Source organism: Rhinolophus ferrumequinum, chromosome 18, assembly GCF_004115265.2.
Source record: "Rhinolophus ferrumequinum isolate MPI-CBG mRhiFer1 chromosome 18, mRhiFer1_v1.p, whole genome shotgun sequence".
NCBI lineage: Eukaryota > Metazoa > Chordata > Mammalia > Chiroptera > Rhinolophidae > Rhinolophus > Rhinolophus ferrumequinum.
The window spans coordinates 13,999,329-14,020,439 of NC_046301.1; the positions used below are offsets into that span (position 1 = coordinate 13,999,329).

Sequence of the window (21,111 nt, forward strand, 5' to 3'; positions counted from 1 at the left end):
AAAAATTAATTTAGTATAAACAGTTAAAAGTTAGAGTCAATAAATAAAGCCTATTGTTCTTTCTCCAAATAAAATGTATTACATGAATAAAACAGACGGTTAATTAACTTTATTAATGACAGTAAAGAAATAACCGCTGATATTGTAGAAATTAGTAAAATTCTAAACAATCTTATCAAATCTTTGAAAATTAGTGTAAGCACATGAATAAAATAAATGTTTTGTTTTGGAAAATATAAGCTACCAAAACTGACCCCAGAAAGAAGGCCTGGAAAACTACACACACTATTTACCATTCAAAAGATTAAGTATTTTAATAGCTATCACCCAGATGGTTTCACAAGGGAATTCTTCCAAAACTTCAAGTAATAGATAACTGCAATTAAACTTCAATTGTTCAGAGCATAGAACAGAAAAAATTTCTACCTCTTTTAGAATGTGTGCATCACATTTATACCAAAATCCCATTAGAGAAAACTACAGAATATTCAGACGTTATTAAAATAAGACATTTAATAATTAACTAGCAAAATTCAGTTGTTTATTTAATAAGCAATAAAACAAGTACAGTTTATTCCTGGAATGTTAATATGGTTAAATATCAAGATAGTTATAAATATAAATCAATGTATTTAGCAAGTCAGAGACTGTCATAGCAATCACACTAGATGTTAAAAAAAAAAAATGCTTTTCACAAAATCCAACATCTATTCTTGATTTTTACAATCATAATACAGGATAATACCTATATGATGATATTTATACATGTGAAAAAGCATATATATGCTAATTAGAAGATATTAGAAAGAATCTCTTTAAAATCAATAATAAAGCAACAAAATTTCATATCAGCATTTTGATTATATATGTTTCTGGAGTATTAGCCAATGATATTGAGGAATGCATTTAGAAACAAAATTGGAAAGCAGAATTTAAATTATTATTACTTAAGAATAGTATATTTTTTCCTTGGAATATCTAGAAGGGGGAAGTGGAAGACTATTATAAAGAATAAGACAAAGCAGTTTGTTATAAGGCTGAGTACAAAGCTGATACATAGGAAAAAACAGGCTTCTCATATGGACAATAGCTAGTATTAGAATAAAACACCAAAAAATAAAACATGAAACTGAACAAGAAGCATGCAAAATCTATTTTGAAGAAAGCTGCACATGCCACTGAGAAACACAAAAGTAGGCTTTAACTTAAGGAAAGACACATTCTTGGAAAAGAAAATGCAACATCGTAAGAATGTCAGTCCTGCCGCAAATTAATCTATAAATTTAATGTGATCCTAGTAAAAATAGCAGCAGCATATTTTTGGAAAATAGATTGGTTTCAAAGTTAAAATAGGACTAAAATAATCAGAACTATCCTAAAAATAGAGACAAAAAAAGAGAAAGAAAAGGAGAGAATTATGTTTTTCTAGCCCTATCATTTTAAAACTTTCAATAATTAAAACAGCATGATACTGTATAGAAAGGCGATTTATGTACTGTTAAGCACTTCAAGCATTGATATTTCTACGTTATTGTTAGGTTTTATTTTTTAATCTGAATCTAATCAATTGCCCAGCATTATGTGATTCATTTTTTATGTTTTTATTCAAAAGATTTTTAAATGAAAAACACAGTTGAGAGCTCTACAAAAAAAAAACAATTATACAAATTGAAGGGGTACATCGATCAGCAGTCACTTTTTGCCTGAACTAGAACCAAATAAAAATGAGGAACGTGTGAAGAGTCAGGGAGAGATGAGATTAAATCAAATTTTTTTTCTCATAGAAGGGAGTGATATTCAATATGATCTCCTGAAGAGTAGCTAACTTTTGGATGGCATGTGAGCAGAAAAAATAAAATTGAAAAACAGAATAAAGATTAATTTAAGAGAAGTTATTCTGTCATGGAATAAAATGGATTATTCTGAGTCACATTCTAAACCAGCACCCAAACTCTGAGTAATTACATATTGCATACTTTTAAATTTGGATATTTTCATTGAAACTCAGAGAGTAAATGTCAATAGAGATTTTTGATGCTGAATGAGTACAGAGTATCCTTCATGTTAAAAAAGTTATGGAGATGAGAGATTCTTTCTATGGTGGGCCAGGTAGTCTATAAATCATTTGCAATATGTGTTCCATTACCTGGGACATTAATTTAATGTATGGCATGTCTTTGCTTTTATCAGATTGGATGCATTGTAATAAAAAGGAGGGATATAGAGGAAGAGATTATGATTTTGTTTTGTTTTGTTTGGCTTTGCTTCTTTGTTTTCCTAAAAGAGCTAATGCTGTGAATCACAAACCTTTAAGGATGACTCACTCAGTAGGAGAGGAAGGATTCTGCAAACGCTTTCCAGTGGCCAGGGGCATCTCTGTTAATTTTGTATGTGTTCCCTAATATTCTGGGGGCCGATTGGATACCTAACTCACGGTGTAAGCTCTGTACTGACAGACTGGGGTCTGCTGCTCTTTCAACCTTTTTTGGCTGTTTCATTTTGAGGAAACAGCAACCACATTTCTGCCCAAAATCTTCATGTGATAGATCTGGGTAAATCTCAGATTTCTCTTATATGACAGCTGATACGAAATACTCCAAAAGTACTTTCAGAAAACTTGGCAAGAATTCTGTTATATACATTATACATATTACACACACACACAACATACTTGGGGTGGGGGATATACTTACTTTCCCACAGTATTTGCTACTCTGGTAATATACACAGATTTCTCCCCTGTGTGACAATTTGGATTTCTACCAAAAAAAAAAAAAAAATCATAAGATTTTTCCCAAATATGGGAAGCCTCCTTAAATAAGTTCGTTCTTCAGTATTTATGATGGTTTCTTCAGCACTGCTTCTCTTGTCATAACTGATGGTGTAAAGATTAAGATGATTAGATGTAATTAGATGCTTTCTTCCCTGAGACCTAAATTGTAACAGGAAGGCAAGCAATTAGATTACAGAACTGAGTCACTGCCAATGCAATATTGTATAGAATATTCTGACGGGGATTTTCTCTGAACTGACTTGTTGAATTAGAGAAGATTTGATTGGATTCAGCGAGAAGTCCTAATATTCTTTATTTTTGCTTCTTGACCATATTTTTTAATTGTGAATATTTTCAATTTTATTGAAATAATAAAGGTGTAATTTACAAACAAGAAAATGCACAGATGTTAAGTATACATTTTGGTGAGTTTTGACAAATGTAATGTAACCCCCAATCAAGCTAGAGAACATTTTATTTAGCCTAAAAAGTTGTCTCACTCTGCTTTTTCAAGCAATCTCCACACCCCTCTACTCCCCACTCCCACCATCAAGGAAACCCTTTTGAGATAACTCTCAGAATTTGAGAAAGAGTGGTCATCTTTATTTTGAAATAAAGTCATATGATAATAATTACCATCCCTTCCCCATCACATTCCCTGCCCAGCCACCCCTACCGAGGCATTAAGGATACTGTGCAGGACTTAAATGTTATTCTTTTTTTTTTTCTTGGTTTTTTTTTTTTTTTTTTTACTTAGCCATAGTGTGAGCACTTTGATAGGTCAAAACTGTACTTGTCTCTGAAGACACAAAAATAAGTCAGGTAGAAGGATACGCACTCCCTCTTTCATGGTCCTTAGATTCTCGTGTGGGACTTAGAGAAATAAACTGAAAATTACTGTAGAAGTTATATAATTGACTTGTAGTGACGTTTTGAGAGCGCTGGAATTCCTAAAGATGATGTGGTAGAAACTGTGCTGCTGGCAACTTTTCAGAGCCTCCCGGCGTGGCCATATGACTGTTTCTAGCCAATGAGCTCTCAGTGGAATTGACATGAGAAACTTCAAGGCCTGGTTTCTACTGACCTCCTAATTGTACTGCTCCGTGGCCCTTCCCCTTGTGTCTGGCTGGAAAGGAGATCTCGCCCAAGGTAACCTTGGAAATGATAGGTTAATAGATAAGGTCTCCATGAGACTAGTCTTCAAGTGACCTTCACTTAAAACAATTACATAAGAAGAAAGAAACGTCTGCCATTATTTGAGAAGTTATCTTTATTTTGAGTTTATTTTTTTTGCAATTGTTAGCTTTCCTTATTAATGCCAGTATACACCATGGTTTCTCCTTTTTATATATAAAATTATTTTTGCCTTTCGATCCATCGGGTAAAATATCAGCTGGGAAAGACACTTATTATTTAAGTTTTTGTATCGGCACCTGAGCTGATGAGCTCATCTGCAGAAAAATGACAAAAGAAAACAGATTGTTCCTGTTATAAATTCTCCCATTTTCCTCTTCTAACTTAAAGGTTTCGTTATTCGCTTCACTTAAGGGGAATGGTGGTATTACTATAATTAACACTGTAGTACAAGTGTAGAGACCAACTTGTCCACTGTTATGTGGCCTATTTAGAGTCATACCTCCAGAAAGGGCTGGCTCTGAAGCATCAACTTTGAGATTTTGACTATACCACCTGATCTAGGAAAAAAATGACCAAGGCAAAGGGCGAACTATTCCCAAGTATGGTTCTGAGAAAGGTGAAAAAGATATAAACTTATGCACTCAGACATGGTCTCAGTTTTCCTCAATTTCCAGTTCCTACTGCTAATAAAATCATCATCATCATCATCTTCAACTTCATCAAATTTTATTTCATTTTATGCTATCTTAGTTCCTTGAGGCTTAATACTAGTAAGCCTATTTGGGTAATAACTCTGATTTTTGTGGTAACAATTTAGTATTTCTTTTTCAGTCTTTCTCTCTGGGAAGCATGTGGGTTCAAGAAGAAGCATGCAATAATCCGTGCACTCAACCAATACTTACTGAGCATCTATAAGGGTCCAGCTACTGTTTCAGGAAATGAGGGTATATTGTAAACCAAGCAGGCCTCTGTCATTTCTGTCCTCCTCTCGCTCATTACACCTGATGTGACAGGTCTGCCTGCACTACTGGTATCCCTGTGGTCTTGTTCTGTCATGGCAGTTATGGCCTGGTGCTTTCTCCCTGCTTTTCTCCCTCTCTCTCTCTCTCTCTCTCTCTCCCCCCCCTCCCCCTCCCTTTCCCCCTCCCCACCCTGTCTCTCTCCTTCCCTCGCTCTTGGTTAGATTGCCAGCAAAATTGAGAGGAAGGTGCAGGGATTTCCCATATCACTCGCTAAGGCACAAATGCAAAACCTCCCCTGTTAACAACATTCCTCACCAGAATGATTCATTTGTTACAATTGGTGAACCTATATTGACACATCAGAATCAAAGTCCACAGTTTACACTAGGGTCCACTCAGTGTCCTCCATTCTATGGATTTGGACCAATGTAGAACGACATGTATTCATCGTTAGAGTATTATACAGAGCATTTTCACTGCCCTACAATTTCTGTGCCCTGCGTACTCATCCCTCCTGCCTGAAACCTTGCAACCACTGACCTTTTTACCGTCTCCATTGTGTTACATTTTTCTGACTGTCATGTAGTTGGAATAGCATGTATACAGCCTTTTCAGACTGGCTACTTTCACTTAGTAATATACATTTAAGTTTCCTCCAGGTCTTTTCATGGATTGCTAGATCATTTCTTTCTAGTTGTGACTATCATTCCATTGCCTGGATGTACCACAGCTTATTTATTAGCCATTCACTTACTGAAGGATATCTTGGTTGCTACAAGTTTTGAATAATGCTACTATAAACATCTGTGTGCAGGTTTTTGTGTGGACATAAGTTTGCATCTCCTTCCGGTAAATACTAAAGAACACAATTGCTGGATGGTATGGTAACAACATGTTCAGTTTTGTGAGAAACTGCCAAACTATCCTTCAGAATGGCCACACCCTTTTAAATTCCCACCAGCAGGGGATGAGAAGGCCTGTTGCTCCCCATCCTCGTCAGCAGTTACTGTTGTTGGTGTTCTGGATTTTGGCCATTCTAATAGGTCAGTAGTGGCCTTCATCTCTTTTTTGTCTGTTTTGTTCATCCGTGTGTCTCAAATGCCTAAAACAGTGCCTGAGATCGTGTCTGATAGTAAGTACACAATAAATATTTGTTGAATTAAGGTATGTTTTATATGTTGCTCTTGTACTCAGATGCCACTCAAGGAGAAAGTAAGGAGAAAAAATAGTGAAAAGCGAAGTTAGTTGTAGTGGTTGGTCCTGTTTAGAATTTTCCTGTGATGCTTCACTTATTCCCAGGTGGCATTCTTGGCCACTAAACACTCTCAGTAATTACCGAAAATCGTTCTCAAGATTCCTCCAGGCACGAGTTTGCAGAAGAGATGGAAATCACAGGCAGGGACTGGCAAAATATTTTCCTGGTTAGAATTCATAAGACATTCCTAGTTGCGTTATTTTGGATATGTCATCTCTCATGTAACAAGACTTACTGGAAGTTGTGTAGGCTATTTAGAACCTAAAACTCCATCTAACACAAAGATCTACTTTCAAAGGAAAAGTCTGTGCTTCCTCTATCTAGAATATTTTGTGGTTAGTTATTTTAAACTGCAGAATGTACCTTTTCATGAAACAAGATTGTACCTGAGACTTTTAGAAAGTCTGCCTTCCTTGAGATAAAAGACTTTGCAATGTGAAACAGTTTATAATATCAGCCCTTCCCCCATTTGGGCCAGGAAGAAAGTCTGAATCTCCCACAGGCCATCCAGTGGCAGTGACGAGGTGAGATGCTATTCCGGGCACTCTACACTTTGGCACTACCTCCTTCCATGGCTTCACTCCTCTGCAGAAGGCCAGGGAAAGGAGAATCTACCCCAAAAGTACCACTGTGTTCTATAGCTTCTCCTATAGATCAGTGAAGGTGGGAATAAAGAAGATACTGACATCTGATATTTTACCCTTCCCAATTTATTTTCCTTTAGTGCTTTATGCTCGCAACAATTTCTTAAATTATCTTTCTTTTCTGTGGCAGCAGCCTTTTCTTGCTTAATGCTCATTTTCCTGCACTTCACTTTGTCTTATAGTAAAATTCCAGCCTCACTATTCCCACCCCAATCCTTAATACATTAAATTTAGAAATACATATATTTAGAAAAATTTTTTTTCTTTCCTCAATACGTCGAGTTTTCTACACTAGCATCTCCCTAGGCACTCAAAAACTTTTAATTTAAAACATAGAACAAAAGAAATGACCACTGTGTTCCTAATTGTATAATTTTACCCTTCCATTAAACTTGTGAATTAGAGGAGCAAGGCTATTGAGAATGAAAAGGTATTAGCTTCATGCCTCAAAAAATATGATCCCTGTTATATTAATAAAAATGAAGATGCATGAAAAAATGAATAAGATCTAGGTGGTTATATAAAGTACTATACACATACAAAATTTTGGAGAAGACTGCTATAAAATGTAGGCAGTAGGATAAATGATGAAGGAGCAATACCATAAAATAAATAAATTGAAGAGATAAAATCTGTGAAAGCAAACAAGAATTAGGAGCAACTTGCAGAAGTCATAAAAGGAAATAGAAAACTATTATTTTAAAGTAGCAGGATAGAATGTGGAATTGCAATTTTAAAAGTCAGGAAGTATGTAAATTTTGGTAGCAATTTTTGCAATGCCAACTCCCCATAAAATTCTTTTAACAGCTCCACAAGTTGTATAAGCTGGAACATAATAAAAATATAAATTAGTGAGAAGTATATACACTCATTTTCAAATCTATTACCCTGTGCCTGTCTGTTCAGTAATTTGGGGGGTTTAGATTATCTGAAGGGTCCTATTATTTCTGGTATACAGAGTATATATACTTGACTATGAGCCCAGCTACACAGATGAAGAATGAAAGCCCAATTTGGATAATAAAGTATTTTTTCAGTTGCAATGTAGTACTTTAGCTATCATTCATTTATTTCAAAAAAGTGACTTACTGTTTGTCTATAAACTAACTTGAATGACGTGCATCTTCAGTGGTCCAAATAGCCTAATTTATTAACCTTGAATAATCTTCTCATGAAGGATATGCTTCAAACAAAGCTTTTGAATGTATAGGAACAGGACTCTGATTTATGGACAGTTCTTTAGCTTTAATTTTTCTTTTATTTTCATTGACAGTAAAATTTTCTGGAGAGTACAATCAAGATAGTGTATTCATAGAAATAACATTAATAGAAACTTGGTCATAAATGAGAACAGTCATAATAACAATCTTCCTTACCAAAAGCATTCCACACAGAGTGATAACAGCACAATAAATAAAGAATTTGTCATTTGTCACACAACAAATAAAACAGAATTGCCATAGCAAAAATGTAATTTCATAAATGTTCTTATACTAAAAATAAAAACAAAAAAACTATGAGATCATGCACTGGAGACAAAAGCTAAAAGTGAATAGTTACAGCAAAAAAAAAAAAAACGCAAAAGATAAAAATGTTCAAGTATTGTGAGCGAAAAGGGAAGATTTAAATAGAATAGTTTCTGAATAAATCACTTGTATTTACTACCCTAGAAGGTCTTTGTCCATGAGTACTTCATGCTGTTAGAATACATACTGCTATCCATGTAAAGGACAGAGTCCATTTCCTTGGAGTACACCTCCCGTTACAAGAATGGAATGAAATCATTGTTTACTTTGATTATAAATAGACAATAATAATTCAGAGGAAACATTAGCCAGAAGAGGCCAATGTGATGCCCTGGAATCACAGGGGCCTGGGAGTTAGGAAACATGGACTCTAGTCCTATTTCCTCATTGACTGTGAAAGATACTGCCCAGTTCTGAAATGAAATTTCAACTCAGGTTTCAATTTTTGCTGTAAGACTTGAACTATCAGAATTAGCAGAGAGCAGTAAAAGTAATAACAACAATAATAATAAAAGTTTAACATTTTTATTGATGCTTAATTTTTAAAAAAAGAGTATTGAAAAATAAAGTTGGATCACTTCAAAGAACTAAGAATTCTACAACGCTTTAGTGGGGCTGTTCGAAGAGTATAACGATTTCTTCCCCAACATAACTATTCTAAGCAGTGCCTTTATACTTTGTGGTTGAAGAGTATATCAGATTTGAACAGGGGCTATTTTCTACATGATTAGGAAAAGACATGTTTGTCATGGGAGTAAAAAAATAAAATCTGTCTGTTAAATTACACATAAATATAAGGTACAAATGTATTTTTAAAATACAGATTAAAATAATCACACTTGCATTGTGTACATACGAAAATACAGTATTTAATATTCAATATACACAGACACATTTATGATAAATGCAACTATTTGGCAATGCCAGTTCTTTCAGGGTTTTCTGTGTCCCCTACTTCCATAGATATGGAAACAAAACTATTCCGCGAAAATCGCCTAGCTCTGGCGCACATCTTGAAGCAGTTTGTTAATCTCAGCCACCAGCTCACTGGCATCCATGAGTTCATGTTTTCCGTCGTTGAGGTGGTTGAGCACATTGTCGAAATCATCTTCTTCGTAATTTTCAGGGATCTCCTCCATGGCCGGCAGCCACTTGGCGGAGGGCTGCACACTGGAGTGCGTGCCCAGGGGGGGCCCAGCGCTGGCAGTGGGGTTTTGGAAATGAGTAGTGGCCGCCCAGGCCGCCACACCTTGTGGGTAGCCCCCAGTCTTGGCTGGCAGAGGTCCCTTCCGGCGTTCCAGCGAGTTGGACCTATCCACCTCGCTGCACTCAGAATAGGCGTCCAGGGAAGGGGGTAAGAGGCGCTGGAACACACTGCTCATTTCCGAGAGCAGGGACGACGTGCTGGTGTCCCCAGCGTCCTCGTCGCTTGGGGAGTCCTTCCCAAAGGTGGAAAAACTCTTCTTCTTCTCACCAGGATCTGCAGGCTGGGTGTCATCCTCAAGGCTCTGGTGAGGGTGCTGCTGCTGGGGTTGTGCTGGGAACTCCTCCCCGGGGATGAACATGTTACTCCTATAGTCAGAGGATGGCGAGGGCAGCGGGGGCATCCAGCACTGGTCTGAGTGTCCCAGGACCCTGCACTCCTCCGTGCAGAGCCTCATAGCTGCGCTCAAGGAAAACAGGGGGCATTCGTTACTAGGCGCACGCGGCAGGCCTCCAAACGATGGGGGAAACAATGGAATTGTATTTCAAAGAAATGAGAGGGAGGCAGTTTTAAACTACTACCGTGATACTAACTCGTTATTTTATACATTAGATGGACTACAGTTATGGCTTTAAGGGCTAGTTTTATGGACCCGGCATATTTTTTCCTTATTTATCAACTAAGGAAAGGGGGGGGGGGGGCTTCTGACTCATGGACTTCTCAGGAATGTCATTTCTGCTACTCAAATAATGAGAAAATGGATTGATACCTTATACATGACAATGACTAGAAAAAAGAGTTAAGATGTGGGTGATGAAATATTTGCTGAACATAAATTCTAGAAAAACACCAGAGCTGTAAGGTAAAAGCCATAACTTGAAATGCCATCAGATAGTCCTTGAGTCATACCTTTGAGTAACTTTCCAGATAGTGAGGTCTATCTGACCTACTTTAATTTTAATGAAAGTATTGAGAATATAACGAGCTATCAAATCATTATACTTATTAATCTCTCTTAAAGGTATTCTGGATTATTTATTGACTTGTTACTTAAAATATTAGTGCAAATTATCCTCAACTACCATGCATCTGTAGTTACTCTGTTAAGAAGTCTTCTTTTAAAGCTTTGAAATTCAAATGGATGGAAAAGTCATCAAATGATGAATATGAAAAACCTATTGGTTAGTTCTTCCAGTTGTTATGATGTTCTGTTGGAATGTGAGTGGCCACACTCACAGAAAATGATAGATGATATGAGAAAAGCAGAAATGTAAAGAGGAGAAAAATCTCTACTTCTGGCAAATAACAATAACTAAACTACATAACAACCAGGAAATGTGAAGATATACAATATGCTCCACAAATCACCCATCTCTTTCAGTGATGCTTAGGTCTTTCCAGTACCATGATTTCCTTGTAGAGCGAATGACAGAATCCAGAAAATGTAAAGCAAGTATCTTGGATATGAATGAAAACTGGATTGATATCAGCCGTACCTGTATATTGAGAGCTAATTCTGTAGCTAGGTCTACTTAAGAAAGATGTATATTTCTCCAAAAATATTGCTGAAAAGGATGACTCCAATACCAAATACCTTGTCTGAGGAAGCAAGTTGTCTATTGTGTTTATTACTGTATCTCAGCATTGGGTAGGGTGTCTGCAGAGAATAATTGTTCACTACGTATTTTCGAATCATCAGGGAAATGCGACTCAAACCACTGTGATATCACCTCAAATCTGTCAGAATGACTATTATTAAATAAATACATAAATAAACAAATAAGTGTTGGCAAGGATGTGAAGAAACTGAACCCTTGTGCACTATTGTTGGAAATGTAAAATGGTGCAGCCACTATGGAAAATGGTATGGAGGTTTCTCAAAAAATAAAAATAGAACTACTATATTATCCAGCAATCCCACTTCTGGATATTTATCCAAAAGAATGAATGAATGCAATTATTGTGAGTGAGAAAAAAGTCTGCTTGTTAGGAAAGCTAAAAATATAAAGGAAGCATGAACACTACAGAGATAGTGTGAACCCTGATTCCATAGGAATCACTTGTAGGGTAAGAGACAGAGGGCAAACTTGGAGAATCCTTGCCTAATTTTTCTATGAAGAAAGGTTAAGTTTAAATAAGGAAGGATAATTTAAGAACAAAAGCCTGTTTAGATGTGCTGACTTCATGCATTATTACTACTTAGAAATATTTACCAATTATTGTTCATCACTTAGTGTGGACAAAACCAAAAGGAGTTGAAAGTAACTGGAATACTTTAATAGCAGTGAGATTTTCTCAGCAGTGAAGTAACTATCAAAGTGGTAATGAATTGTTTTTTTCATAATTCTCTGGGTCTCTGAAAATGGAAAGGAGACCTGTCTATATTGTCTTACTCACATCCTGTTACAAGGAAAGAGGAACAAACCTGATGACATTTCTCATTTATTTTCTAGCCTTTAACACTGTGGGAAGGACTTAACTGTTTGATTGACTTTGTGTTATTTTAATGATTAATGACAAAGGGGAGATAAAAGGAAAAATTATGTAGGCTTCTAAGACTCCTGGGCATGATCAAATTTTTAGAGATCTGAATATAATGAACAATCTGGGTGATTAAAATGATAATTCATGTTAAAAAATAACTTTGGTCATGGGGATTTTTTTTAATAGGGGATGCTATTTTACAACTTCAAAATAAATAAATGGAGCTTTAATTATAAAATAACAAATTCAAATTTAAAACCTCAGAGAATATGAAACATTGAAAAAGCCCAATAGAGAGAGGGATGACAAAAGTAATGGAGATGGAAGAGCAGTGGTGCAGGAGAGGGCATTTCGCAGTTTCATTGACATGTTCAGTCTTTTCCCTGGAGACCTAACTATTTGAAAACCTTCTTGGTGTATGTGTAATTCAGTGCCACCCAGGTTCCATATCACATCCAGTGAGTAGGACTTGTAGGCAAGTGGTGCAAGTGGGTACTTTCCTGTCCCTCCTTGAAAGCCCTGCCAGGTGGTTAAATTTCCCCTGGGGAGGGGAGGATGTAGGGGAAGTCACTACGTGACTATCAATTCTGTCCCTATCCTGCACCTTATAGGTAGGACGAAAAGCAAGCATCAAATAGAAGAGGAAAAACATATACCTAACCTCTACCAAGCCATTAGATAATGAGTGATCCATCAGGTATATATTAAGAGCCTGTCATATGTGAAGTGCGATGCTAGCTCCCCACCCTCAAAAGCTTTCAGATCTAGTTCTGAGTGGAGGTGTAGCAAATGAGGCCCTAAATGCCCCGTTAGAGTGCCAAACTATGTGATGCTGAGGGCTTGTCAAGAAAAGACAAAATAGTGGACACGGAGGCTGAAGTAATTAAAGAAACAGAAACTTGAAACAAAATTTGAGAGGTGAAGAGGATTTAGATAAAGTGAAGAGAAGCCAGTTTTTCAGGTGGAAAGGCACATGAGCAAAGGGTTGGTGTGTTATGTGAAAAGATGGCCCTGCCTATTGCAAAAGATACAAAAAAGCCAAAATTGCCAGTTAATATGCTAGGAGTGGATTTCATTGACCTTGGAATGCCAAGATAAGTAGCTTTAATGAGGTGTTGCTGGGCAACAAAAGTCAATTATTGATTCTGAACCAAAAAATGTAAATTAAAATGTTAGAAAAAGTCGTTCAAGCTGTATAAAAGAAAGATTTGACAAAGGGAGGCATTTCTGGAGAGAAAATAACAGTGTGTATGCTTGCACAGTGAAGCAGCCATGGAAGAAAGGCCAGAACTAGGATACCGGCCATAAGAATGAAGAGAACTCGGATTTAAAGAGGAATGTTTGAATTCAATAATCACTGAGGACAAATGGATGAAAAGTGGAATGAGCTCAATCAGAAAGGAATGTCACAAGAAACAAAATCAAAAGCCTTTATAAATCATCCTGGTGCAGCTAACACTATGGGAAAGTGGAGGTTTTGCAGGAATATGTGTAGTACTGTAGTTCACAGCTGACTGAGTAAGGAAGAAACTATGTTGACAAACATGAGCTAACAGACAAAAATGTGTGCTGCTTTTACTGCTCACAAAGCAGGATATGTCTGTGGGAATTAATAGAATGAATAACCAGAAATGACCCTGTTGGCAGGCAACTCAACATAACATAATCTATATTTGATCACAGTCTAATGCAGAAAAACTATTAGAAGATGATACTTAAGTCCTAAAAATACACATGCTTTTGAAAACTGCACTGATTTCTGTTAATGCCATTCAGATGTGGATTTGTTATTTTTTTCCTACTTGGGATAATTCCTGGGAGTATAAATTTACAAAGCTCAAGTTTTATACCCTAATGTACCAGCAGAAGCTTCCAGGGTGAAGAATAAGCCAGAAAATAGGTGAGGTATCATCAGAATGATGGTCATAATTGAAGGATGGTTATCTCTGTGTAGATACTCAATGTGCACATTTCTTTCCATACTAGCTAAACATGAGGAAAGCTTAAAATACTTTGGGGATCGTTGGTGATATCCGGGTGCTCTATGCCTGCAGAATACTTTCTACCACACCCCACCTGAGGGCTGGTAGCCAGTGAGGCAGAAATGTATCTACTGTACCACAGTTGGTTGTGATACACCAGCAATATAGGTCTCCCACTACACACCTGCATTAAGTGTGATTGTCTAAAGATGGAATTGTTTTTCAAAGGTTGTGTATATACTAAGTGGTATTATTAATGATAATGTAAACGTGAGCCTCTAACTTTGAAAAAAATGTAACTTGGAAGGAGCTTAAAGTCACTCACTAAGCAAGACTCACTATTATCTAGACTTTCTCTATATCTAACCAGTGTTTCCCCAGTGTCTTTATTCTTTAACATTTATTTTTATATATATTTTTTATTTTTTTAACTCAAACATTAGATAATTCTCCTGCCATGAACATACCCGATGTTAGTAGCTTTCAAAAAAAACAGGAAAGAGTGAAAAAGAAGTCTCAATCTTTTTTTTTTTTTTTTTTAAAAGTTAGACCATGATTAGCTATTAGAATTATCGGATTTCAGAATGAAAAAGGACTCTGGGCATCATTGAGGCCCACAAATGGCAAGGTTATCTGAGTTGGGGCAGTGGTGCTCTTTTTAACTATGCTGATAAGTTATGGTTTTTATGGATAGACTCCATGTAATTTAAAAAATAACACATAATGAAATAGTGATATCACGCTGATTGTGTTACTTTCCTGTTTCATGAAATAATATAATTGGGAAATCAGACTATTCAAATTTAGAGATCAATATTTAAAATTAGGGTTCTATCAGTATCAGAGAATCATAGAAAGTCAGCCAGCTCTTTCATTTCATAGGTAAGAAAAATAAAACTGATTATCTTTGAGCAATTTATCTGAAGCCATATATATTTCACTAGATTTTCAGAGCTTTCTCTTTAACTTGGTCTAGAGAGTCTACAAATTAAAAAAAGGAGAGAGAGAGAAAGAGAGAGAGAGAGAGAGAGAGAGAGAGAGAGAGAGAGAGAGAGAGAGAGAGAGAGAGAGGAAGGAAGGAAGGAGGAAAGGAAGGAAGGAAGAAAGAAAGGAAGAAACCATGGGTGACTATGCAAACATGTGCTTTCATTCATAAGTCCTTTCCATACATTCATTCTGCTAGGAATGCAGTATCTGTTACTGTAATAACATAATTAAATAAGCAACATTTAATAGTTTCATGGAGGGCAGTAATATTTTAACATAAGAACAAATTTGTCATGCAACATAGTAAAAAACAAAAAGCCACCTGTTACTTCATATTACTCTTGATTCGATTAATGTTTAAGAGTATGGGGATTGGCTTAAATCTCACTTCTACCATGTACAAATCGCCTGATTTTGTACACATTTTTTTCACATTTATAAGCTTCAGTTTTCAAATCTAAAAACATTCATTTATAAGAACACTACTGTTCCTCGCACCACTGCTAATCCCTCTTTCAAAGTGCTGGGAGGAGCAATGCAAGTGCAGAGCAGCTCCTGGGCCTGGAGTAAGCGGGAGGCCATCACTGGGAAGTACTTCTGTGACCTTAGGACTAATACTAATACTGCTGCAACTGCTGCCACCATGATTACCACTTACTGAGGAGTGCTACATCTGCCATTTCCTGATCTCACCTAAATTTCTGTGGCTCTCTGAAGCGCCCTCATGTCTAGTTCCTAACCTCATTTACTGCTCTGTTATTTAGAAAACAACTCAGACAGGTAGTATAGTTTTGTTCTGCTTTTCTTTCATTCATCACATGGCAATCACTCTATCAACATTTAGTGGAATTGAGAAACATAAGTAGCCAAAGGAGCCACGTGTGTGTTCCTAAGAATTGACTTAGTGTTCCTCTTTAGTCACCAGGTTGCTTCACTGATGCAGTCAGTGTTTATTCAGTTGGTTAGTCAGAGTTTTGACTGCACAATTAGAAGGGATTCTCAGGAAAATGTGGCTCATAACTTACTAGGATCTCCTCCATCCAGCTGTGTAGTTCTAAATTCCTCTCTTGGACTCCTGCTCCTCTTCTTCTATAGTGCAGCCATGAAATGAAAGGTGGCAAAAAATATTCTCTGCTTACCACCTACTAAGATGCATTCTTTCTCCTATTTTTAGTGATTAAAGTATACCATTTCCTAGTATATTTTAATCTATGATTCTGTGAGTTGGTTTCCATCACAGGAAATGTGTCCTCCAAATTATAGTCCAGTTCACCACTATGCACCAAAACAGGCTGTCTGAGTGAAAACAACCACCCAGTAATTTTATACAGAATTGCTCAAGAGTGTCCTATGGCAGCACTAGACGGGGTAGAGAGAGGAGGGGAGCAGTGTGGTTCCTTCCCCTCCTCTGCCCACTCCTTTCTTCTTGTTAGGCTCTCATGCTTGTCCTTCTCTACCAACTGCTTCATATAAATTGTAAGAAAACAAGTTTACAGTGTTTCAGTTTACGTTCATTGCTCAGAGTGTGCAAATTACAGAGACTTAGTTCAAAGGAGGAAGAGAATATAAGCATGGGAGAAATGGTTCACTTCACTGCTGTAATAGATCTGAAAATAAGGATTCATCTGTCACTACCCTCTTACCTGCTGGGATTCGTCCATCTGTAAGAAACAGGTCGCTGAATCCTTCACCCAGCAGCCTATCTATTGGAGAATCTCGCCCTAAGTCATAATCACTGTCTCCTGCTTCACTGTCACCACGGCCACTGTCTTTCAAGCTAAATTTGTCCATGTCTTGAAGGGCATATCTAGAAAGATAAATCAGGGAAAGTATAGTTTTTATTCTTTGGCATCCAGGTTATCTGAGATTTAATAGGTAACACAAAGGTAATTCATACCTATAGCTCCTAGAATATTTGTTTCCTCGAAAACTTGGCCTTGGCTGATATTGCCCCTGGTGAAGCATTGAGAGAAGCTGGGAGACCTGCTGGAAACCAAATAGACAGAACTGATTCCTGGAGACAAACCGCCAAATACTCACAAGCTTTCAGCAAGGAAAAACAGTCACTCACTATTTCATCCTAATTCATTGAACATGTTATCTCTGTTTTAAAGATTTACATGTGCTGGACTGTGGCAGACTGTGCAGCTGGCCACCAAATATCACTGAATACATCCCAGGGAGATCTGAATGATCTAATACAACTGACTTTTTTTTTTTCTTTTTGGAAGAGGACATCTTTATAAATAACACATTGATTTCCTTTATTTTATAGTTCAGATTAAAGTAATCAGTTATAAAAATACATGGAAAATGCTGTAAAATACAACATTCTAACATATGTAGTTAAAATCATGTCAGAACATTTTCAAAAGTTGAACAAATATAACATGCACTGAGATAGGATTCTGGAGGCCTCAGCTTGTGATTTCTTAATAGAGACCACAACTATGAGAATAAAGCAAGCCTCTTTATTTTTGGCTTCCAGTATCTTAATCTGGGAAGAAAGGGGATTCTAATCTGATAGTTCTTTGTGAGTTTCATGTTTCCTTTTCAATATTATACATAGTACATGCAAGTAAATTCTTTAAGAAAAACCTAAAACAGTGTGCTAAGGTGTGTAAACTTGCTATATACACATAGTGTAACTTGTGTATATAACCTACTTAATTTGCATTTTGTTAGTATTGTTACTTCTTAGTGGAAGCATCTAAGAACTAACACGACTCCTGAATACTGACTTTGGCAGTGAATTGGTGCAGTGCATGATCTTACCTCAACCGCGGGAGTGGCATGGGTGAGTTCTAATGAGAAATTCTCTGGCACGTGGTTCGATGAGATTGTCACCAAACTGTTGAGGGACTGGTGACTGTTGTGGCTCTGTCGGCTGCCCATCTGCCCTCTTTCTAAGGTAGGAGATGAAGATGGAGACGATCTGTGATGAGATCTGATGGGTAGAGTACCATTTATGGTTGGCACCAATGTGATGTCCCCTTTGTGAATCTGCCTGGATGGCCTTTTGGGGTGGTGCTGGTACGTTGATTCTGCTACCCTGCAGTTGTAGGATCTGGTGTCTTTCTTTTCTCGGTTACACCGAGTTGCAAACAGCACCATAATAACCAACAACACTGCACAAATTGCTCCTAAGGAAATAATTATAATCATGGAGACATCCAGAGATGCCTGGCTGACTGAGGTCATGGCTGTACTTGTCACTGACTCTGCATATTCAAAGATCATGCACTTCAGAAGGACTTTGGTATGTAGCTGAGGATTGCCTTTGTCCTGGATGATAACTGAGAGCTCCCATTCTGTGTAGGGAACAGAGTCCATGCTCACGTTGGTGTGGATGTCACATGACCGGGGGTCAATTAAAAAGATATTCTCCTCATTACCTGCTACTATGGAGCAGCTGAGTTCAGCGTTCACACCAGAGTCTCTGTCAATTGCCCTTATTCTTGTGACATGAAAGCCACTCTCAGCCCCTTTGGGGATGGAGATTTCTGCAGTATTATTGCGCAGTGCAGGCCCTATGACCACGGGGACATTGTCATTTTCATCAATGATGGTGAGCACCACTGTGGTATTGCTTACAAGTTGCTTCGGACTTCCTCCATCTCTTGCTTCCACCACAAAAGTGATCTGACTCACTTCTTCATGATCAAAGATTCTGAGGGCATAGATGGCTCCATTCGATGGGTCAATGGTTACATACGTCGTTATGGAACTTCCCAGGATAAAACTCTCCAAGATAGTATATGTGACTTGCCCATTTTCTCCAAGATCAGGATCTGTGGCTGTAACAGTGGTGATATATGCCCCTGGCGAGTTATTCTCTGAGATTGCAAATTCATATCGACTTCTCTGGAAGTGGGGTGGATTGTCATTTATATCATTGATTTGAACAGTAAAATGTTTTACTGTAGAGAGACTGGGCGTCCCCTTGTCCTCAGCGATTACAGTCAAACTGTATTCAGATCTCTTTTCTCTATCCAGTGTGGCATTCGTCAAGATTAAATAATTGTTCTCATAAGTCTTCTGAAGTTTAAAGTGACCATGTCCATGAAGCTTACAAACTATTTCTCCATTCAGCCCAGAATCCTTGTCCTGAACCCGGACCAAAGCAACAAATGTATCAACAGGATCCCCTTCAAAAATATACGATATTTCTTCTTTTCCAGGGGACATGAGGTTTATGTTAATTTCAGGTTTGTTATCATTAACATCCACAACCTTAATTATAATTTTGCAATGAGCTGGGATCGAATTAGGACCCAGATCTTGAGCTTGAACATCAATCTCATAGGATTTGGTGATTTCATAATCCACTTGTTTGAAGAGAGTCAAATGTCCTCTTTCCGAATCAATCTTAAAAGTCTCTATAATTTTGGGAGACACATGACTGCTGAAGGAATATACAATTTTCCCATTAGCGCCCTCGTCTGGATCGGTGGCATTCAGATCAAGGAGCAAAGTGCCCACGGGGGAGTTTTCTAAGAGTTGTATTATATAAGACTGCTGCTCAAAAGCAGGGCTGTTGTCATTGGAGTCTGAAATGCTTATTTTTAGTATGGACGAGCCAGACCTCTGAGGCACCCCCATGTCTGAGGCGGTGAGCTGAAGCTCATAGCTGGACTTCAGCTCCCGATCCAGCTCTCTGACCACTATGAGTTCTGCATACTTGGCTCCATCGGTCCTGGTCCGGACCTCGATATTAAAAAAATCGTTGGCAGACAGAGAGTAGGTGTGCAGGGAATTTTCCCCAACATCTGGATCAGATGCACTGTCCAGGGGGATACGAGTGCCAACGGCTGCACTCTCGGATATCTCGATAGGAATGAGAGCTCTTGAAAACTGGGGAGCATTGTCGTTAATATCCAGCACTTCAACTTCGATATGGAAAAGCTGCAGATGCTCAGTCGGTAAAGTGATCACATCAAACTCTATGGAACAGTTCAAGTTTTTCTGGCACAGTTGTTCCCGGTCGATTTTCGCCCCGATGCTGATCTCCCCGTTATCCTCATTGACTACCAGCAGGGGAGAATTTCCCCGTTGCATGGCTCGGAAACGAACAGTAGAAGGATACGGCAGCTTAACTAAAACATCAGCCACATCCTCCGATAGTCTGGCAATGACTGACCCAACCCTCTGCTCCTCGTAAATCCTGTATTTCAAATTCTTGCCCAACACGGCGGAGTTGAAGGACACCATCACGAGTGCAAACACAAATCTAAAGTGCATCTTAGCATTCATTTGGTACATCGGTCAGCGTACGAGGTTCCTCTCACAGAGCAAATTAACACGCAAAAGCAATTCCCTCAACTTCCTCTGGCAACTTAAAGCTAAGCTACATTGGGTACTTGAAACTTGAAAGCGGCTCTTAAGAACACAGCACAGCAATTAACAGCTCGCGAACTTTTTGTTTTATACACACCGTGTCACGACTTGCAGATATTGTCCTTCCGGAGCCCAGTCCTCGCGTTTGTTTGGCTGTTTGTCCTCTTTGCAGGCAGAAGAGTCACCGCCGTGCTTGTCCCCGCGTGCAGTCGGAATCCATCTATCGCAGGGTGCGGCGGAGTCTGCAGCGGATCTTTCCCCGAGCGAGTCTTCCTCCCTTTCTCTGCTCGGCTGCAGACTAAACAGCCGTGATTGCTGACTCCAGCCTAAAATCTGTACAACTTCACCTCAACTCAGACAAAGCTCTTTTGCCCGGCGTGTGTTGAATCGCTTCCAGCCAATCAGCGTACTTCCAAATCAAAAGCTGACGGAGTCCCCACTGCCAGGGCGGACGAGAGGGGAGGATGGGAGAGGCAGGGAGACCAGAGGAGGAAGGCGGGGGCCGGGGGCGCGGGAGGGCGTGGAGGACGAGGGGCCGGCGCGGGCTGGGGAGGAGGATGGGAGCAGTTCCTCGACGTCCCTCCCTCCCTCTCCGCCTCCCCACCCGCCGTCCCCCTTCCCATCCACTGCGTTTACTTTCTCCGAGCGTGCCGTGACAAAGGGGAGACAAATTACACAAGGAAAACTTGAAATCAACTTCTGGTCGCCTTTATTTATATGGCATTTTAAATTGCTCTGGTTTTGTTAATCGCCCTTTCTTCTTCCACAAACATGTAATCATCTTGCTTTTCATAGTCTTTAAGTCCTGGTTTAACTTAAA

The 21,111-nt window shown here is 38.3% G+C and overlaps 1 protein-coding gene across 2 annotated transcripts; it reads right to left on the reverse strand.

The window, feature by feature from the left end:
- Positions 1-8,042: 8,042 nt before the first annotated feature.
- On the reverse strand, positions 8,043-20,719 carry PCDH18 (protocadherin 18). Of its 2 annotated transcripts, none has more exons than XM_033135367.1 (4): positions 17,730-20,719; positions 16,852-16,937; positions 16,598-16,761; positions 8,043-9,960 (listed from the first exon to the last, which is right to left on the reverse strand). In XM_033135367.1, the coding sequence occupies exons 1-4, from the start codon at positions 20,214-20,216 to the stop codon at positions 9,293-9,295; spliced, it is 3,405 nt and encodes a 1,134-aa protein (XP_032991258.1). In that variant the 5' UTR covers positions 20,217-20,719; the 3' UTR covers positions 8,043-9,292. The 2 variants fall into 2 exon arrangements, with proteins under 2 accessions (XP_032991258.1, XP_032991257.1); XM_033135366.1 differs by having other exon boundaries at positions 9,142-9,960; positions 16,852-16,940.
- Between the last annotated feature and the right edge of the window lie 392 nt (positions 20,720-21,111).

Excerpts from the sequence above, each read along its gene's own strand:
- PCDH18 (XM_033135366.1), bottom strand. The coding sequence starts at position 20,216 with ATGTACCAAATGAATGCTAAGATGCACTTTAGATTTGTGTTTGCACTC. Across the intron at positions 16,941-17,729 it reads ATGCCACTCCCGCGGTTGAG|CAGGTCTCCCAGCTTCTCTC; the intron begins GTAAGATCATGC and ends TTTGGTTTCCAG. Across the intron at positions 16,762-16,851 it reads AAATATTCTAGGAGCTATAG|ATATGCCCTTCAAGACATGG; the intron begins GTATGAATTACC and ends TTATCTTTCTAG.